The sequence below is a fragment of the Parus major genome, chromosome 8 (assembly GCF_001522545.3).
Source record: "Parus major isolate Abel chromosome 8, Parus_major1.1, whole genome shotgun sequence".
Classification (NCBI taxonomy): Eukaryota; Metazoa; Chordata; class Aves; order Passeriformes; family Paridae; genus Parus; species Parus major.
The window spans coordinates 6,911,314-6,926,946 of NC_031777.1; the positions used below are offsets into that span (position 1 = coordinate 6,911,314).

At 45.2% G+C, this 15,633-nt stretch overlaps 1 protein-coding gene across 2 annotated transcripts in view; it reads right to left on the minus strand.

Moving 5' to 3' along the window:
* Window positions 1–670: 670 nt before the first annotated feature.
* The window catches only part of LAMC1 (laminin subunit gamma 1), a 75,748-nt gene continuing 60,785 nt past the window's right edge, over window positions 671–15,633 (minus strand). Inside the window, exons 6-28 of one of the 2 annotated variants that reach the window (XM_015635655.3) lie at window positions 15,424–15,541; window positions 15,226–15,324; window positions 14,984–15,120; window positions 14,010–14,132; window positions 13,725–13,914; window positions 13,419–13,531; window positions 11,889–12,110; window positions 11,604–11,792; window positions 10,011–10,256; window positions 9,566–9,719; window positions 8,985–9,127; window positions 8,110–8,288; window positions 7,799–7,955; window positions 5,297–5,502; window positions 4,832–4,911; window positions 4,361–4,498; window positions 4,029–4,173; window positions 3,538–3,687; window positions 3,027–3,141; window positions 2,482–2,681; window positions 2,090–2,248; window positions 1,491–1,590; window positions 671–1,113 (exon numbers count right to left, since the gene is read on the minus strand). In XM_015635655.3, coding sequence (XP_015491141.1) covers window positions 857–1,113; window positions 1,491–1,590; window positions 2,090–2,248; window positions 2,482–2,681; window positions 3,027–3,141; window positions 3,538–3,687; window positions 4,029–4,173; window positions 4,361–4,498; window positions 4,832–4,911; window positions 5,297–5,502; window positions 7,799–7,955; window positions 8,110–8,288; window positions 8,985–9,127; window positions 9,566–9,719; window positions 10,011–10,256; window positions 11,604–11,792; window positions 11,889–12,110; window positions 13,419–13,531; window positions 13,725–13,914; window positions 14,010–14,132; window positions 14,984–15,120; window positions 15,226–15,324; window positions 15,424–15,541 — 3,620 coding nt within the window. In that variant the 3' untranslated portion in view covers window positions 671–856. The remainder of the gene's footprint in view (window positions 1,114–1,490; window positions 1,591–2,089; window positions 2,249–2,481; window positions 2,682–3,026; window positions 3,142–3,537; window positions 3,688–4,028; window positions 4,174–4,360; window positions 4,499–4,831; window positions 4,912–5,296; window positions 5,503–7,798; window positions 7,956–8,109; window positions 8,289–8,984; window positions 9,128–9,565; window positions 9,720–10,010; window positions 10,257–11,603; window positions 11,793–11,888; window positions 12,111–13,418; window positions 13,532–13,724; window positions 13,915–14,009; window positions 14,133–14,983; window positions 15,121–15,225; window positions 15,325–15,423; window positions 15,542–15,633) is intronic. The other variant, XM_015635656.3, reaches the window with a different exon arrangement.

Sequence of the window (15,633 nt, forward strand, 5' to 3'; positions counted from 1 at the left end):
GGCAAGACCCATCACTCCACCAGTATCACATCTTCCCACAGAGCTCCAATCAGAGGCTGCTTTTTTCTCATAGCAATGCATCATCACAGAAAGCATTTCAGAAAGAGGCTTCAGCTATTTTGTCAAAGGCTACCAACACTGTTGGACTGGCCACTAAGTAATGATGAAAAAAATAAATTCACAGGGTTAGAAGTTGGGAAGAAGGATCTGAATTGAGTGCAGCTATACTGGCCATTACAGTAATACTTTGGTAGCCATCCCCTTCCTTTATAGGGGGCTTCTAAGAGCTCCAGGACTGAGGATTTTACAGTCAAAGGGAGAAGACAGGAGAGAAAGTTGTGTTAGTTTTGCCTTGCTGTATACAGCTCACATAGTTATTTCTGAACCACAGTATAAAGAGTCCAGAGCATCTCTCATCCTTGCACTAATCTAAGGGAAACTGTCTGAGGAAGGGGCAAAGGTGGAGAGCTCAGAAAAATCTATATAAAAAACCCCTTTGATGCCCAAAGATTAATATTTAATTAATTTGCTTCTCAAAAAAACCCAACCAACCAAAGAAACAAAAAACACCAACAAAAAACCCAAAATAAAACAGAAACGAAACAAACAAAAAAAAGAAAAACCCCAAAACAAAACTAATAAAAAAAAATAAACCCCAAAACAAAAACCAAAACCCCAACCAAAAATAAACAAAAAACAACCCCTTTCAACTTATCCTGACTTGAGAAGAAAACAGCGGCTGCGAGCAGCGAAGAGTTGGGGATTTGGAGACGGTAATGTGTGTTAAGGCACTCCATGGCCAAACATGGCTGAATCACCACTCACCATGGCGATTCCCCCCACCCCCAGCACACCCTTAGGGTTTCTCAATGGACGGGGTGTTGAAACATCCAGATGGCAAGGTTTTCCTGATGTCTTCCAGGTTGCTAATGTCCTTCAGGATGTCTTCAATGTCCCTGTTGTAGGCCTGTATCGCATCATCTTGCTTCTTGGCTTCTCTCTCAAGGAAAGACACTTTCTGGTCCAGGTCACTATCTTTCATCTGGTTTTTGGCACTGCTCAGGGTACCTTCAATTTCATTCAATTTGTTCAAGTCCACAGTCTCCAGTTGCCCTGAAAAGCCAGAAGCAAATAGTGAAGTGCATTAAAACCCCTTTGACATCCTGGGTGCTCACATGGCTGAGCCCACAGCAGACCTCTATTGGGCCATCTCTGCATTAGAGACAGCTTCTTAAACAGGACCAGCCATATGGGTGACATCTCTACTGCCTCAAGAAGTCTTCAGTTTTCAGAAAACCAACACAGAACATTGGCCAAGAAGCTCTGAAGCTACTTAAGAAAGAAAAAAACCCAAAGTCCTTGCCAAAACCACACAAACCCCATTTCAAGAGATCAACAGATCCATCTGGTTCCTCAAACAATATTGGCCTGAAAGCCAGCACACATCAGGAAACACTCAAAGGCATAGAGCACATTAAAGACAGTCCTACCTAGTTGATCCAGCAGGTCATTAATGACAGTGAGTAGGCTGTTCACAGAGTTCTTAGCTTTTCTTGCATTGTCTTCTGCCTCCTGGGCAGCCTGTGAGGCCTGTAGGATATAAAAAAATAAGTGAGAGCACAAAAAAGGTGTAGGGGTTACAGAACTGTTGCCTCTCTTCTGCACTTAGTCACCACGTTACTGCCTCCTCACTCCAGGATAACAATCCTGCACAAAGATCTTTATTACAGGGCTGGGAAGAAGACTGACAATCTTCAAGTGAATTGGTTTTCTGAATATTTCAGGATGAGGATCCCTGAAAACTGAGCAGGATTTTGCAGTAAAAGCCACGATGGAATCAACAGGGCTATACAGTCAGGTTTTAGTTAAAATAAAAGGAAAAGTAGCTCTCAAATTCCAACAGGAAGCCTATGCTAATGCACTAGAACTTGTCTCCTTTTCAATCTCACTTAAAACTTGGAAGAGTCGGAATACTAGCTGGACCCAGCAACGTCTTTGCAAGAGGAGAACAGGAGGAAAGCCTTTATTGCAAGGACAGCAAGGAGAATGCAGCTCCTACCCACTGCTGTCACCTGCCAGCAGCACTTACCTCGCCTGCCATCTTCATATCCTGCTCAGCATTGGCCTGCTTCTGCTTCAGCTCTTTTTCTGCATCCTGCAGCTGCTTCATCACGTCATCCACCTCCCTGGCCAGTCCTGTCACATGAGCAAAGGTCTTGTCGGCTTCGGCTCTGGTAGCAGCAGCACTCTACAGCCAACAGGTGGGAGAAGATCGAAAAAGGTGGTGAAGGTGCAGAACTTCCTTCAGTCAAAACTTCTTTCTCATCAAAATGCACTGATTTCCTATCTTGCCCTATTTTTCACTTGTAGTGAGGAATACAGCAGAGAGCACACAGGGCTCACCAGGAAATACTGTAACAGGAGTTCATGAAATCACACAGGAGGATCTCAGTGGGGGCGAGGTGCAGCAGACCCACCTACCTCCTGAACGGAGCTGGCAATTTTCTCAGCATCATCTGCTCTGGCCTTGGCCTCGCGGGCATCAGCAGCAGCATTACCCAGTGCCAGCTCTGCCTGGTGTGTCTTGTTGTTGGCCTCTGCAATGGTCTGGCTGATGGTGGGGATCTTCTTCAGCGCCTCCTCAGCTGCTGTCTTGTTATCATTCACCCGCCTGTCAAAGTCTAAGGGGGGCAAAGCAGATCCTTATCACATGCTCCAGAAGAGCCTTGGGATGCTCCTTTGATCAAGCTACCCAAGGCTTTGCTGCCCTGACATTGGAGGGATGAAGAGTAAACTGGGGTCAGCTCTCCTTATTGCACATCTTCTGATGCTAAATAAGGAAGTTAAAAGGAAATTTCCAGTCCCTGAAAACATCTTTATTTTTTCTTTAAAGTAAAACAAGCCAAAAGAACACACCCAATACCCAGGTAAGGACAATAGCAGGGCCTCTTTAACCAGAATATCACACTGCCAAGTGACTTGTCGCACTAGAACTGAAGGATTCACTCTAAGTGCATCCTCTTTACCTTTCAGATTGCTGAGAATGGTATTGGCCTCCTGTAGTGTGCCACTGCTCTTCCGAGCAGCTTCTTCAGCCAGGGCTTTTGCTGCATCTGCTCGAGCCAAGAGCTGGTCTGCAGTCTGAGGAGACATGACATGTATCAATGTATTCCCACTTTCTGAAGGACAATTGTGTAGGCGTTTGAAAATGCACTGTTAAGCCTCAAACAACAGTGCCATCCAGAACAGCAGTGCCTCCTCTGGGACCAGATGAATGTAGGTACTTTGGGAATACTGTTCTGAATACAAAGTTGACATCACATCTGGCATATATCTCCTATTCTCCCATACAGCCTCAAAGCCATTGTTTTTAACAGCTTTCTGCATCTGCTTTCTGGGGCCATTCTTCAGCATTCTTATAATCAATAAGTAATACTAAGACTGAGTAAGTCAGAAATCATTTACATCTGGTCAGTTACTTGTCTTCACCATATTTTTTTTCCCAGGGAACAAAAGCCTGAACAGCGTGGAACTTACCTGCTGCTCTGTCTTCCCTTTCTCCAAGAGGTTCTTTACTTCTAGCTCCTTTCCTTTCATATCTTCTCTCAAGTCCTCATAATCTTTTAGCTTCCTGGCAATTAGTTGATCCAGTTCCTCTGCTTCCTTATTGATCTTATTTGCTTCATTCTGCAGGTGGAAAACATACACACAAATTCCTGAATGCTAAAGAATTCCTGAGCAGGTGGTGAAGTTTTCCACTTCTACATTCAAGCCAAGATGTTTGGAAAACATTTCACTCAAGATTTTTGTCCCTCAGAAACTGGGGGAGGTGGGGTTTATGTAGGTGATTTTCTGCATTTAAATATCCTGCATGAGTGTCGGAATTGTGTAAAAGCTGAATTATGCCTAGATAGACAAAAAACCCACAGAGCGTTCTTATGCAGCGAACATTAGCAGAGCACAGGTAAGGTATTCCAGCAACCTATTAGTCTTCAGGAAATACTGCACATGATGGTGCCCACATGTACCTCTAGCCCTGTGGAATCCACAGTAGGCAGGCTGGTGAGATTAGCATATATCTCCAGGGCTCTGTTTCCAGCTTCCTCTGCCTCCACAAGCACCTTGTTGGCCTGTTTCTCTAGGTCTTGAGAAATATTCCTTGCTTGACTGTACCTGAAAAATCCCCAAGGATACAGTTATGTAACAATATTTTTTGTAGAACTGAACTTAGTAAAGGCCTGGAGAGGCTAAGAAATTGAAAATCACCTCCCACAACATCCAAAACATACAGAGGGTTGACTTAGTTTTAAGCACTGCTCTAAAGTCAGGAAATAAAAGCAATTTTCTTTTACTGACTCACTTCTGGTTGAGCTCATCAATATCAATTGCAGTTTGGTTTTCTCCAGCCAGGGTCTTCATCAGCAGTTGATATGCTTCTGTGGAAGTATCATTTGCAGCCTTGGCTGTGCGAACAATCTCATCAGCTTCCTTCTTGTGCCTGGACAAGATGACAGAAGAAAAACAATGCCATTGGATATGTCAGCCAATAGTTTTTATCCTCAGTTCTTGATTATATTCTCTCTTACTTTTCCTTTTTTCCTTCCCCCAGATTTACATATGGGAGATCCTGAAATATTTGCAATGGAAAATGGTTGCCATGTCTGTCATCCACATGAATAATTTTTGCCCTCAGTGCTACAGCCATCATCCCTCAGTCTCTTAAGTAGCAAAGAGTATGTGTTTCCTACCCAGCAAATGAAATTTTGCTTCCCCCTTGTAGGGAAGAGCAGGGCCCTAACGTAGGCCATGAGCATTTCTTGCCATAGCCTACCTTTCTGCCAGCTTACGGGCCTCTTCTGCCAACAGAGTCATGTTGTTGGGGTCCCCAATTTGCTCTGGAGATGTAATGGACTGGAAAAGAAAAAGAAAGGGAAAAAAACCCTTAAAGCTCTTTTTACAACTTTTATTTGTCTTTGCTTTAAATATTTATTGTCATGATCTAAATGCTTAGAGATGTGTCTAACCTACTTCTCACTTTTCTTAAGCCCATGCAATTTCCACCATGGGTTATCCCTTGAAAAACAATGGTGCTAATATTTATTTAGGACTTTTAATGTTGTTTTGGGCTAAGATACAATCTGTGACTGACAGTAGTGAACTTCCTTCATTGATTTCCCATGATCTTGATGCAAATTTGCTGTACAAGGGAGAGAGCAAGTGGAGAAACACATCAGAGGCACAGAAGGAAAGGCCCTCACCCTCTCCCAGCTGTGTGGGATCTTAGCAGCACACTCACCACGTTGACAGCTGCCATCTTGGCCTTCTCCAGCATATCAGAAGCCAAGCTGATCAGGTCCTCAGTGTCCTCCACCCGCACCCGTGCCTGCTCCGCCAGGTTCTCTGTGTCCTGCACCGTGCCCTGGATGTTCCTCAGCCTGTTGAGTTGACTCACTAAGCTGCTGTTGATGTCTCTGAGACGATCCATGAGGCCCTGATCTACGTCTGAAGCACAAAACAGAAAAGAGAGGAAGCAAAATTAATTAGAGCAGGAAGAGAAGCTGGAGCAGGCAATGCTGAACTGCAGGCAATGTGTTGGTAGGTTAATCCCCTACTGAAAGGGAACTAGGCAAAGCCATTTCACAAGTCACTTAGTCTGAGATCAAAGTCATAATCAGAATGTGCACCAAACAGGAGAAATGAAAAGCCATTTACTGCTAATAAGACAATCCTGCTGGGTTTTGGAACTGACCCTGGAAGATTCTGTGTTCAGAATCATGTTTTACCTCTCTTGTTGACTTAAAATGACAACAGAACTGTTCCTCAATGGGTAAAAAATGTCTTTTTTGTGAATTCTCTTTAGCTTATCCCCTAGAAATTCAGCAGAGATGGAAGAATATTGCAGATATACATTTGTCCACACTCAGGGCAACAATGGCTACTCCAAAGAAAGACATAACGAGCTCCATACAGAACAGCAAGAAGCTGTGTGGAATAGCAAACCCACTCCAATCTCTCTCCAAACCAAAGGTTTGACAAAAGCTGGCAGGATAGAGCCTTGGTTCTCACATATGCAGGACTTGTAAGGCACCAAACTTCACCAGATTTTTGGACCATCAGGTAACTCCCCACAACAGCATTTTAATAATGGAGGCATCACAGCATAGGTATGTGTTTCAAACCAAGGCAGCTACTTTTGAAAAGCTGAGAGTATTACCAAGAATTAAAGTGCAAGCAGAAGCCCACAGAACTCCAAAATTAAGAGTGGTCAAATACCTTGACCTTGCAGCGCATCTTAAGTATTGAATGTGAACATCTGACACATTTCAAAAACATATTACCACAGAGAAAATAAAAATTACTTCTATAGGTGTGCACAGATTTTTGCAAGGGTAGTTTTTGTTGCATTTACCTTGCCCTCTTAGTAAGAGAAGAACCTGGAGCTGGGAAAGGGTCTGGAGCATAAGTCTCATGATGAGCAGCCGAAGGAGCTGGGAGGGGTTGAGCCTGGAGAAAAGGAGGCTCAAGGGGGAACCTTCTGGCTATCCACAACTCCCTTACAGGAGGGTGCACCCAGGGAGGTAGGGCTCTGCTCCTAAGGAACAGGGACAGGATGAGAGGAAACAGCTTCAAGCTGTGCCTGGGGAGGGTAGGGTTGGATAGCAGGAAAAATTTCTTCGCTTCAAGGGCTGTACAGCTGCCCAGAGGAATGGTGAAATCACCATCCTTGGAGGTGGATGTGGCTCTTGGGAACATGAGTTAGTGGTGGCCTTGGCAGTGCTGGGGGACAGGGAACAGTTGGACTTGATCTTAAGGTTCTTTCCAAATTAAATTATTCTACGATTCCATGACAGAGAGACAGATCAAAAATTCCACCACAAAACCAAATCCATCCCCTCATCTTTCTCCAATCCCCATTCTGCTACCCCCTTATGTGGGAGTATTATCTAGGCACAGATGCCAAGCAGGCAGTATAAATCTACCTCAGCTAAAGCTGAGAAAAGCATAAGCAATCATTCTCACTGTCAGGAATCTTCCCAAACAAATGCCAGCATTAGACACGTGTTAACTTTTTCCCATCTTCACACAAAAGGGACAAACTTTCCCAAAGTGGGTTGAAATCAATGAACCAACTCTTTTGCTGCAAAGTCAATAGTCTTCTTCAGGGTTCTCTTTTCCAAAACATGCGTTATCTTATACATTAAAGAGACACTAAGGACAAACTACTGTCACAGACATGACAAACATCATGCTCACAGACAACCCATGGTAGGGGTGACAACACAAGAATCAATTTGAAACAGAGTGTAACAGGAAAAATAGCACTCTTCAGAATATTCTACACTTTCTGGTGGGATAATTCAGTTTGCCACCAGGATTTTGAAGCCTTCATTCTGATCACTGATATATCTGATATCCCAACAAGAACTACTTAATCCCAAGATGTCTGAGCAAATTTAAAGCATAATAAGTATACTGGAAAGTTTTCTGCTTGTTTAACAAATGAAATCCTCCTTTGCATTGAGAAAAGAGGGTAACACATAAAACACTTCCATCCACACAGAACTAGAGACAGATCTTTACTTCCGTGTACAACAAAGACTGCTGGTAGAATAGCATGAATAAAAGCACAGCCACTGTTGTTTTGAAAATAACATTCACTAACTCAGTGCTGCCTGAAATTGCTGTCAGTCTTGGAGCACAGCACTGGTTTGAAATAAAACATGCTGTCTACAAAGGGAACAGGAACATCAGGCAAAGAACTGATTTAGCTGGTCCGTGCCTGATCAGGTCAACTCACCTTTGCTCTTTTGTGCTTCATGGAGCAACTCTGTAACTTCTCTTTCTGCCTGCTTCAACCTCTCTTCAAAGGCTTCATCAGTTACAGTTTCTTCTCTGGTACCCAGATTTGCTATAAGATTTTCCAACTCCTGCAGTCTTTGACGCTGCTCTGCTACCTACATGAGAGGAACAGAGCACAGCTATGACACAGCAAAGCACCTTGAGCCTCTCTGCTTTCAGCAACCACCAACAGCCATGGGCCAGCATGCTGCACAGGTGGACACATGCCACCATCTCCAGCGGTACCCACAGAAGTGTCTGTGGCATTACCTTATCTTTCACTAATCTGTAACAGGCTGGACACTCCTGGCAGCCTGGCCACGAGCGGTTGTAGAAATAGTTCTCCTCACACTGGTTGCAGCGGCTCCCCACGAAGCCTTCCTTGCACTCACAGTGACCGTTCTCCCGGCACTGCAGGGACTCCGAGCCCTCAGGATCACAGTCACATGCTGCAGGGAAGTTAAACCTCAGTCAGACTGCAGTAGAGGCAGAAACACCCAAAAACTCACAGGTTAAGAGGATATCCTTAATACCCTAAAACACCTGCAAGAGCTATGGGGCAGAAACCCACAGTTGGACCTCACTCCTGACTGTAGTGCTTCTACTCACAAGCAGGATCCAACATTCACTCTGTGTGTTCAGTGTTATTATGACCTCTCCCACAAAGCATCATTCTACCCCACTGTATTATAACCAGCTGCAGTTACTTTTCCTGCTCTCTACAGGCAGGGATATCAATGAGGAAAGTTTGGATCATCCCTCTTTGCATTCATGTTTACAAGATCAGTTGCTCCTCAAGACAGAACCTGTATACTGAGGACACCTGCAGAGTAACTGTGAAGGAACACATTAGAAAACAGGGCTGTTGGAAGCTAAGATGCAGAGAATGTATTTGCACCAAGGATAAATAGGTATCTACTAAGTTGGATATCTAGCAAGTCAGATAAGAAAAAAGTGACAAAAGAAGGAGATAAACTATATCACAGAAATTAAATTTCATCACAGTGTGGACATAAAAGTGTCAACTTCTGCTGTGATGAGGAGCGAGGTGACAAAATACCTTCCTAGAGGTAGAAGGAAAGCAAAGGTAAGGTTGGGTGTGTAACACCCTTCCAATGTGCCTCACTGTGGCCCCTGAGACTTACGTTTACAGCCTTCAGAGCCAAAGCCAAAGTGGTTTGCCTCACATCTGTCACAATGCTGGCCGGTGACGCCTGGCTGGCACTCGCACTGTCCTGTTTGGATGTCACACTGCCCACTGGTGGAGCCCAGCACGTGGCAGTTGCACCTGGGGGAGGCAGACACACATCAGATGTGACACAGAAGGGACATGTGGAGCAAAGTGACTCTCTGAAGAGCACAGCTCAACATTTGCATTTGCCAACAGCCATTTTTCTTGCTGCAGGCAAGGCACTGAGCTTCTGAACCATGCAACCATGCAAGGTCACTTGCTGCCTGCACTAAAGAAGAACCCAAGAACCCCTGCTACAATCACAAAGTCATGCAGCAGTTTTCTATTTAAAACCCTGATTTAAAGCTCTTTATAAAGCTATTTATAAGTCAGGCTTTTTATACAGCCTTCGTAGCTGCTCCCTGACTACTGCTCCTCCCCACCCACAGCAGCAGAGGTATACCTGTTACTTGTGGCAAACATCACATTCCTGCACAATGTAAGCACAGACCCTCCAAAACCAGGGTCTCTGCCCCAAGCGAAGACAAACCTCACCTCTCACAGCCACGTCCGCTCTGGAGGTTGAAGAATCCAGGCTCACAGGCACTGCAGTCCCTCCCAGTGACATGAGACAAGCACTCACACTGCCCAGTCACTTGATTGCAATTCGTCTGCTGATTCACTGTGCCGTAGGGATTGCAGTGACAAGCTGCAAAAATAAAAAGGTATGGAGAAATGTGCACAAAGTTAGAAATCCCTTGTGGTGTTGGTATTTACCCTAATGGGCCTGGATCCAAACCACATGGACACCCAGCACCTGCACTGCACGATGCTTTTGCCGTGATAGCACTAAGTGCCCACAAAACACAAGGATTTTAGCAAGCTCAAACCACCAAATCAGGATAAAGCCACACATTGCTGCTAATGGGCACAAGTGACAGCCTGACAGCAGCTCTTGGGAACGAAACCATTTTTAAATGCAAGCAGAAGCAAGTCTCACCTCTGCACTTGTCAGAGGGGTCAGGGGCCAGGGGGTTCCCGAAGAAGCCATCCTTGCAGCGGTCGCAGTAAAAGCCAGCAGTGTTGTAGATGCACTTGAGGCACTCGCCGGTCTGGCGGTCACAGTTGCCCACAGCATTGGGGTCGATGTTGTTGTTGCACTGGCATAAGCGGCAGGGCCTCACGGCACCTTTTTTGCCCAGTGGGTCTCCGAAATAGGCATCATCACACAGCTCACACCTCTTGCCTGGGACATAATACAGACATGGGTGCTGCAGCAGAAAGCCCTTTGCTGCCATCTCACATGGCTTCAGTAGCGCCTTCTGAAAAGTAAACTCTTCAGCTTCTCCCCTTTCATCCTTCTGTTGGGGCCAGATACAAATCCCTCCTCATCTCTAAATTCAAGTTGATTTTTCACTTTGCATTATGAACTTTGCATTATGAATCATTTCCATTCTTCCTTTCCCTCTTATCTCTTTAAGCCAAACCTATTTGCTGCAATTTGTTCTTAATTTAAGAATCTGAATGGGTAGAGTTCCATGGGGCATCACTGCTCCAGGAAGCTCCTCTGCCAATGAGACCTTCTGAACCTCCACAGGCAACCACTGAAGCATCTGATTCAGTAGCTTCCTACACTTACTGCAGATCTAACCTTGCCAGCCAGTTAGGAGCTCCATTTCTTAAGACAGTTCTTGCACAAACCTCCTTTTTACTCACACCCCAAAAAGGTGGTGTGAGCCAGGAGGAACTCTTCTGTAATCACATAGCTACAAGAAAGATCAGCTGCTACAGACTCTTGAGCTGAAGGGAACCTGGGGCCTGGATTCTGCTTCAATTCACAATGCAGTGGCACTCACAGGAACCCCCATGAGCTGCTTATGTGCTTGGTTAGAGGCTTTCCTAAGCATTCAAGAATTTACAGGTATTCTTTACTTCGGATTCTGCCATGCCAAGCATAAAATCAGCAGAGAAGCGTGAAGGCTGCCAACTATCCTATGGCTTCCTTGCTGGTTGCAGGCAGAACAAAAGTTTCTGCTTAACAACTCAGCTACATGCTTGGACTTCACAGCTTATTGCTAAGAAAAAAAGATCTGCATCTGTTCACATATTTCTCCTTAAAATTGCTGAGCACTAGTTTGATCCTGTATTTTTTTGGGCAGTGTTCATGAGTCACTGCAGCCTACCTGCTCTTCCTAGGAAGCATCCTGCAGTGCCTTACTCACTGGCAAACTGCACCTTCTAATTTTATTTCAGTTTGACCTACCTTCCTGGCTCTTTTAAATCTATTTTCTGCCCAACATCATGCCATCATCAGAGCTCTACTGGAAAGCAGTATGGCTCTCCTATACAGCACAGAAATGGTCAGACATTTTAGATCAAGTCTTTTGTTCTCAAGAAGCAGGCATGAAAAATACGTGAAGCCCCAATTCTCACACAGGACAAAAAATAGGGCTGAAGAAGGTAGAAGGATTTAAACCAGAAGACACAGCAGCTTTCAGAGCTACTCACTGTGGATCAGAGAACAAGAACTAGCAGGAGACACATTTTCACAAGCATGTGCATGTAGAAAAAGATGTTTTGTGTCGGAACACACCTGTAGTGCCAGCCTGACAGCTGGTGCACACAACCTCTTTGGTGCGGGGCACAATGGCACAGCTTGAGATGCCTGGGCACGGGCAGGGCTGGCAATCCGAGGCTGTGCCAGCCGTGGCATCGCCATAATACCCATCGCTGCACTTCTCACAGTGAGTCCCCGCTGTGTTATCCCTGCAATTGCACATGCCTGGAATAGAGAAGGACATGAGTTATGCTTCACTGTCCAATCCAGAAAAGAAGAATCATCCTCTTGTTTCTCCGCATTTGCTCAGCCCCCCCTTACCCGTCTCAGAATCACATGTCTCGCTGTGCCCGTTGCATGTGCAAGGCACACAGGGGCTGTAGGGCCCGAGGCTTGGGGTCTCTCGCCGGTACCCAGAGGTGCAACGCTCACAGAACTGCCCCTCATATCCCACTGGACATGAGCAGCTCTCCACCCAGGCCACAGGCACACCGGGTCCGGGACGAGCACTTGTGATGGTGACATCATCCAGGTGACCGGCACCTAGAAAGCACCAAGGGGAAAACCCTTCATAACCAAAAAGGCTATCATCACTGCTTCTCCAAACACAGCTGAATGGTATGAGGGACAGACAGGTGGCCGCTTGCAGTTGGTAAGGTGAATCAAGATGCAAAACCTCCAGGAAGGTTTAGAGAGATGAGAAAAGATGCATTAGAGCTCACCAAGGGAACATGCAGGGTAGGAAAGCTGAGAATGACAATATCAAGGAAAATCTGAGAACAGCAGGTAAGCAAGTACAGTCAATTAAAATTAAGTTATATTTTACATGTGTATGGTTTCCACTTCAAAATCAAATACCAACATCAATTCCTGGCTTTCAAGACAGAACAGACCATGTCTCTATTATAATACACTGCAAACCACACCTTGGGATAAACTCTTCAATTATTCCTCTCAAGCCATTCCTTCCTCTGGCATTTCAGCATTTTACTCCTCTACTGCCAGCCTCTACCCTGGAGCAAAACAGAGTCCAGACACAACATAGCTGGCTTTTAATTTATACCACTGTGTTTACACCACTGCAGCAGCTCCAGTGCACAAAGCAGAACCTCAGCTCCTACATACTAGCAATGGCTACAGCACTCAGGGATGGTTTGCTCCACACTTATCTTCCATTGCACAACCACACATTCCTCATTCTGGGCCACCCCTCTGAAAACACTTGCAGTTTTCCCACCTTTCCCAAATGCAAATTCATCCTTTGCATCTTTCTGCAAAAATTCTTCATCGCATAGCAATACCTAAAGACATATTTTTGCTTCTAATTCATGCAATTTTTATTAATCTTCATTATGAGGACCTTTCACTCAGGTTCTGCACAGACAGCACTTTAGACCTTGTCCTTCCCATTTGTCATGTCAAGGCAAGACCCAGAAAGAGGAGGGATGTAACCATTTCCAGTGTAGCGAAACTTAAGCCAAGTATTGTAAACTTCCTACATCTTACCAAGTCCTTCAGTACTCTGTACTATGTATTTTTACCAATCAGAGGATAGTTGCTATAAAACAAAGTAAAATTCCCATGTCTAGAGCAAAGAATCAGCAGTGATAAGTGTTCAGCTTTCAGACATTCAAAGACAACACTTTTCTTTCCCATATCCTCTTTGGGAGGCCTGGAAGAAGATGCTACACAGGAAAAAGCCAGGAAAAGGAAAGTCAGGTGAAAAGCCATTGGCACAAGCTTTGCCAAATAAGCTGCCACAGCTGTTTATGGCTGGACCCTACAATGAAGCAACCCAAGCACTAGACAAATGAGTTTGCCCCCTCTTCTACGACATTCTGCTCAGCTTACTTCTCTCGCTGTATGTCCCACGGATCTTGATGGAAGTCAAGTTGTAGAGAAGCTTTTGGAATTCAAATGCCATAAGAGCAGGCCTCCACGGGTAATCTGCAGCCTCATGGAGCCTGGGAAGAAGAGCCAAGCATCATCAGCACAGCTTTCAGCTGCTAACAGCTGCACCCTCTCAAAAGCTTCCTTGCAACAGCGCTGTGCTATTGCAACATCACCCACATAAGTTTAAACCTAATGATCTCTGTTTCCTCAAGACCGCAGAGGCCAAAAGCAGCCCAGGTCAGGTGACAGCTGTTCCCATTGTACCTGAAGGTGAAGGTCTGCACATTCTCACTGGGGTAGGAGTTGCCCTGGGCAATGAGAGGCACTGACACCCTCAGCCCAGCCCCTTCCAGCACCAGGTCTTCTGCAGAGAGGCGTGTGTCCCGCCTGTCCACATGGAAGGAGAAAGTCAGGTTTTGCCCGTAACTCAAAACCTGGTTGCCCAAGAACTTGCCTGAAAGGGGAAGAAATCCTTATGGTTAGGGGACAGGGATATAGTTAGGGATAGGCACAAGCAGCACAGAAAGCCATGCTTTTAGAATGACCTACGGGGTGCAACGAAGTACATGGGAAAGTAGGTGTCTGAGATAACGGAGATATCTTGGGTCTCAGCACTCCATTGGAGCAAGACTTCCGAGCCATCACGCTGCTCAGCACGCCACTCATCCTCTCCTGAAGAATCAAATGGGCAAGAATTAACACCCTTGTAAGATGGAGACTTGTACACGCTTCTCATATCACGTTGTTTATATCTTAGTTAATTTGATATGCGTGGGCATTGACAGGCTGCAGAAAGCAGCTGTCCAGAATTTAGATAGTAAACACCATCTTTCTAATTTAAGCCCCTAACTCAAGTGCTGGCTTGAAACTTCTGAACTTTGAACGCTCTGACAACTACTTGTCCAAAACCTTCTTTTCTAAAGAGCTTAAGCAGACATAGAAAAACCTGCAGTCCCCTACAACTTGTTGAGAGCTGCAACCTTTGTACAAACTGCTCTCCAGTAGAATTTTAATTAAAAATATGTTCTTTTCAGACTACACAGCATGAAAACATGCATACACATGAAACTGACTGCATAAAAAACCAGATTTTTCCTAGGCTTACAGACTCATTGGAAACACAATTGTGTTTTATTCAGACCTGTGTAAATCCTGAATCTAAAGTGATTTTGATTCTCCCAGTCAGAAAGTCCTGATTTGGTTCTAGAACTGAGGAAACTCTGCTTTGTCAACACACCTCTTAGGCTAGGGAAGGTTTATATTTGCAATTCCCAATTGCACCTGCATGGTGTACAATAACTGTGTGCCCAAGGCCAGAGCTGTGAAATTATTCTTCCCCACCTGAACAAACAAGCTGCAGACATGGAAGCTCCAGGTAGCTTCAGTGCTTCCAAAAGAGGAATCCTAGACCTGCCTGCACAAGGTTTGTAGTCTTGCACAAAAAGGAAGGAGTTGGGTTTTTTAACTACTTCTGACTCGAGTCTACAGCCCAACCTGTGATACAGAAGAAAGCTCCATTTTACCAGACTCGAAGCTGGATGTGATGTTATAGATACTGTAGCCCACAGCACTGGTGCAGACTGAAGAGTGTCCAAAACAGAAGCAAGGGGTACAGCCTCTTGGGTTGGAGGAATCCAGATGGAAAAATCCAGGTTTGCATCTGAAGATGTGAAGGAAAGAGAATTAATTTCCCTGATGCTTAACCCCAGGTCCTCGCTCAAATATTTTTCATTCTTGGAACAAAGCCATGGGAAGAAAAACTCACCTCTCACAGTGGAATCCTTCCACACTGTCCTTGCACGCACATCGCCCTGTCTCAATGTTACATTCCCCTGTGCTACCAGCAGCATTGCAAGAACATGGCCTGGTAGAGTCAGGAGAGATATTAGTTCAGTAAGAGCCACATAGAGAAAACTTCTAAAAAAGCCTAGTTTTCCTTTTAGAGAGTTGCAATCCTCCTTACCTGCACCCAGCTTCAGAGAGGGAGTGGAACCCTGGCTGGCACCTGTCACACTTGTCCCCCATCACACCAGGTTTGCAGCTGCACTGGCCGTAGCTGTCGCACTGTGTGCTGAGGGAGCCTGTGGGGAGAACAGGGACAGGCACCTCAGCACACATATATGGCTCCATCAGCTACACAAACTTTACAAAACAGACAAGAAATAAGGAAGAA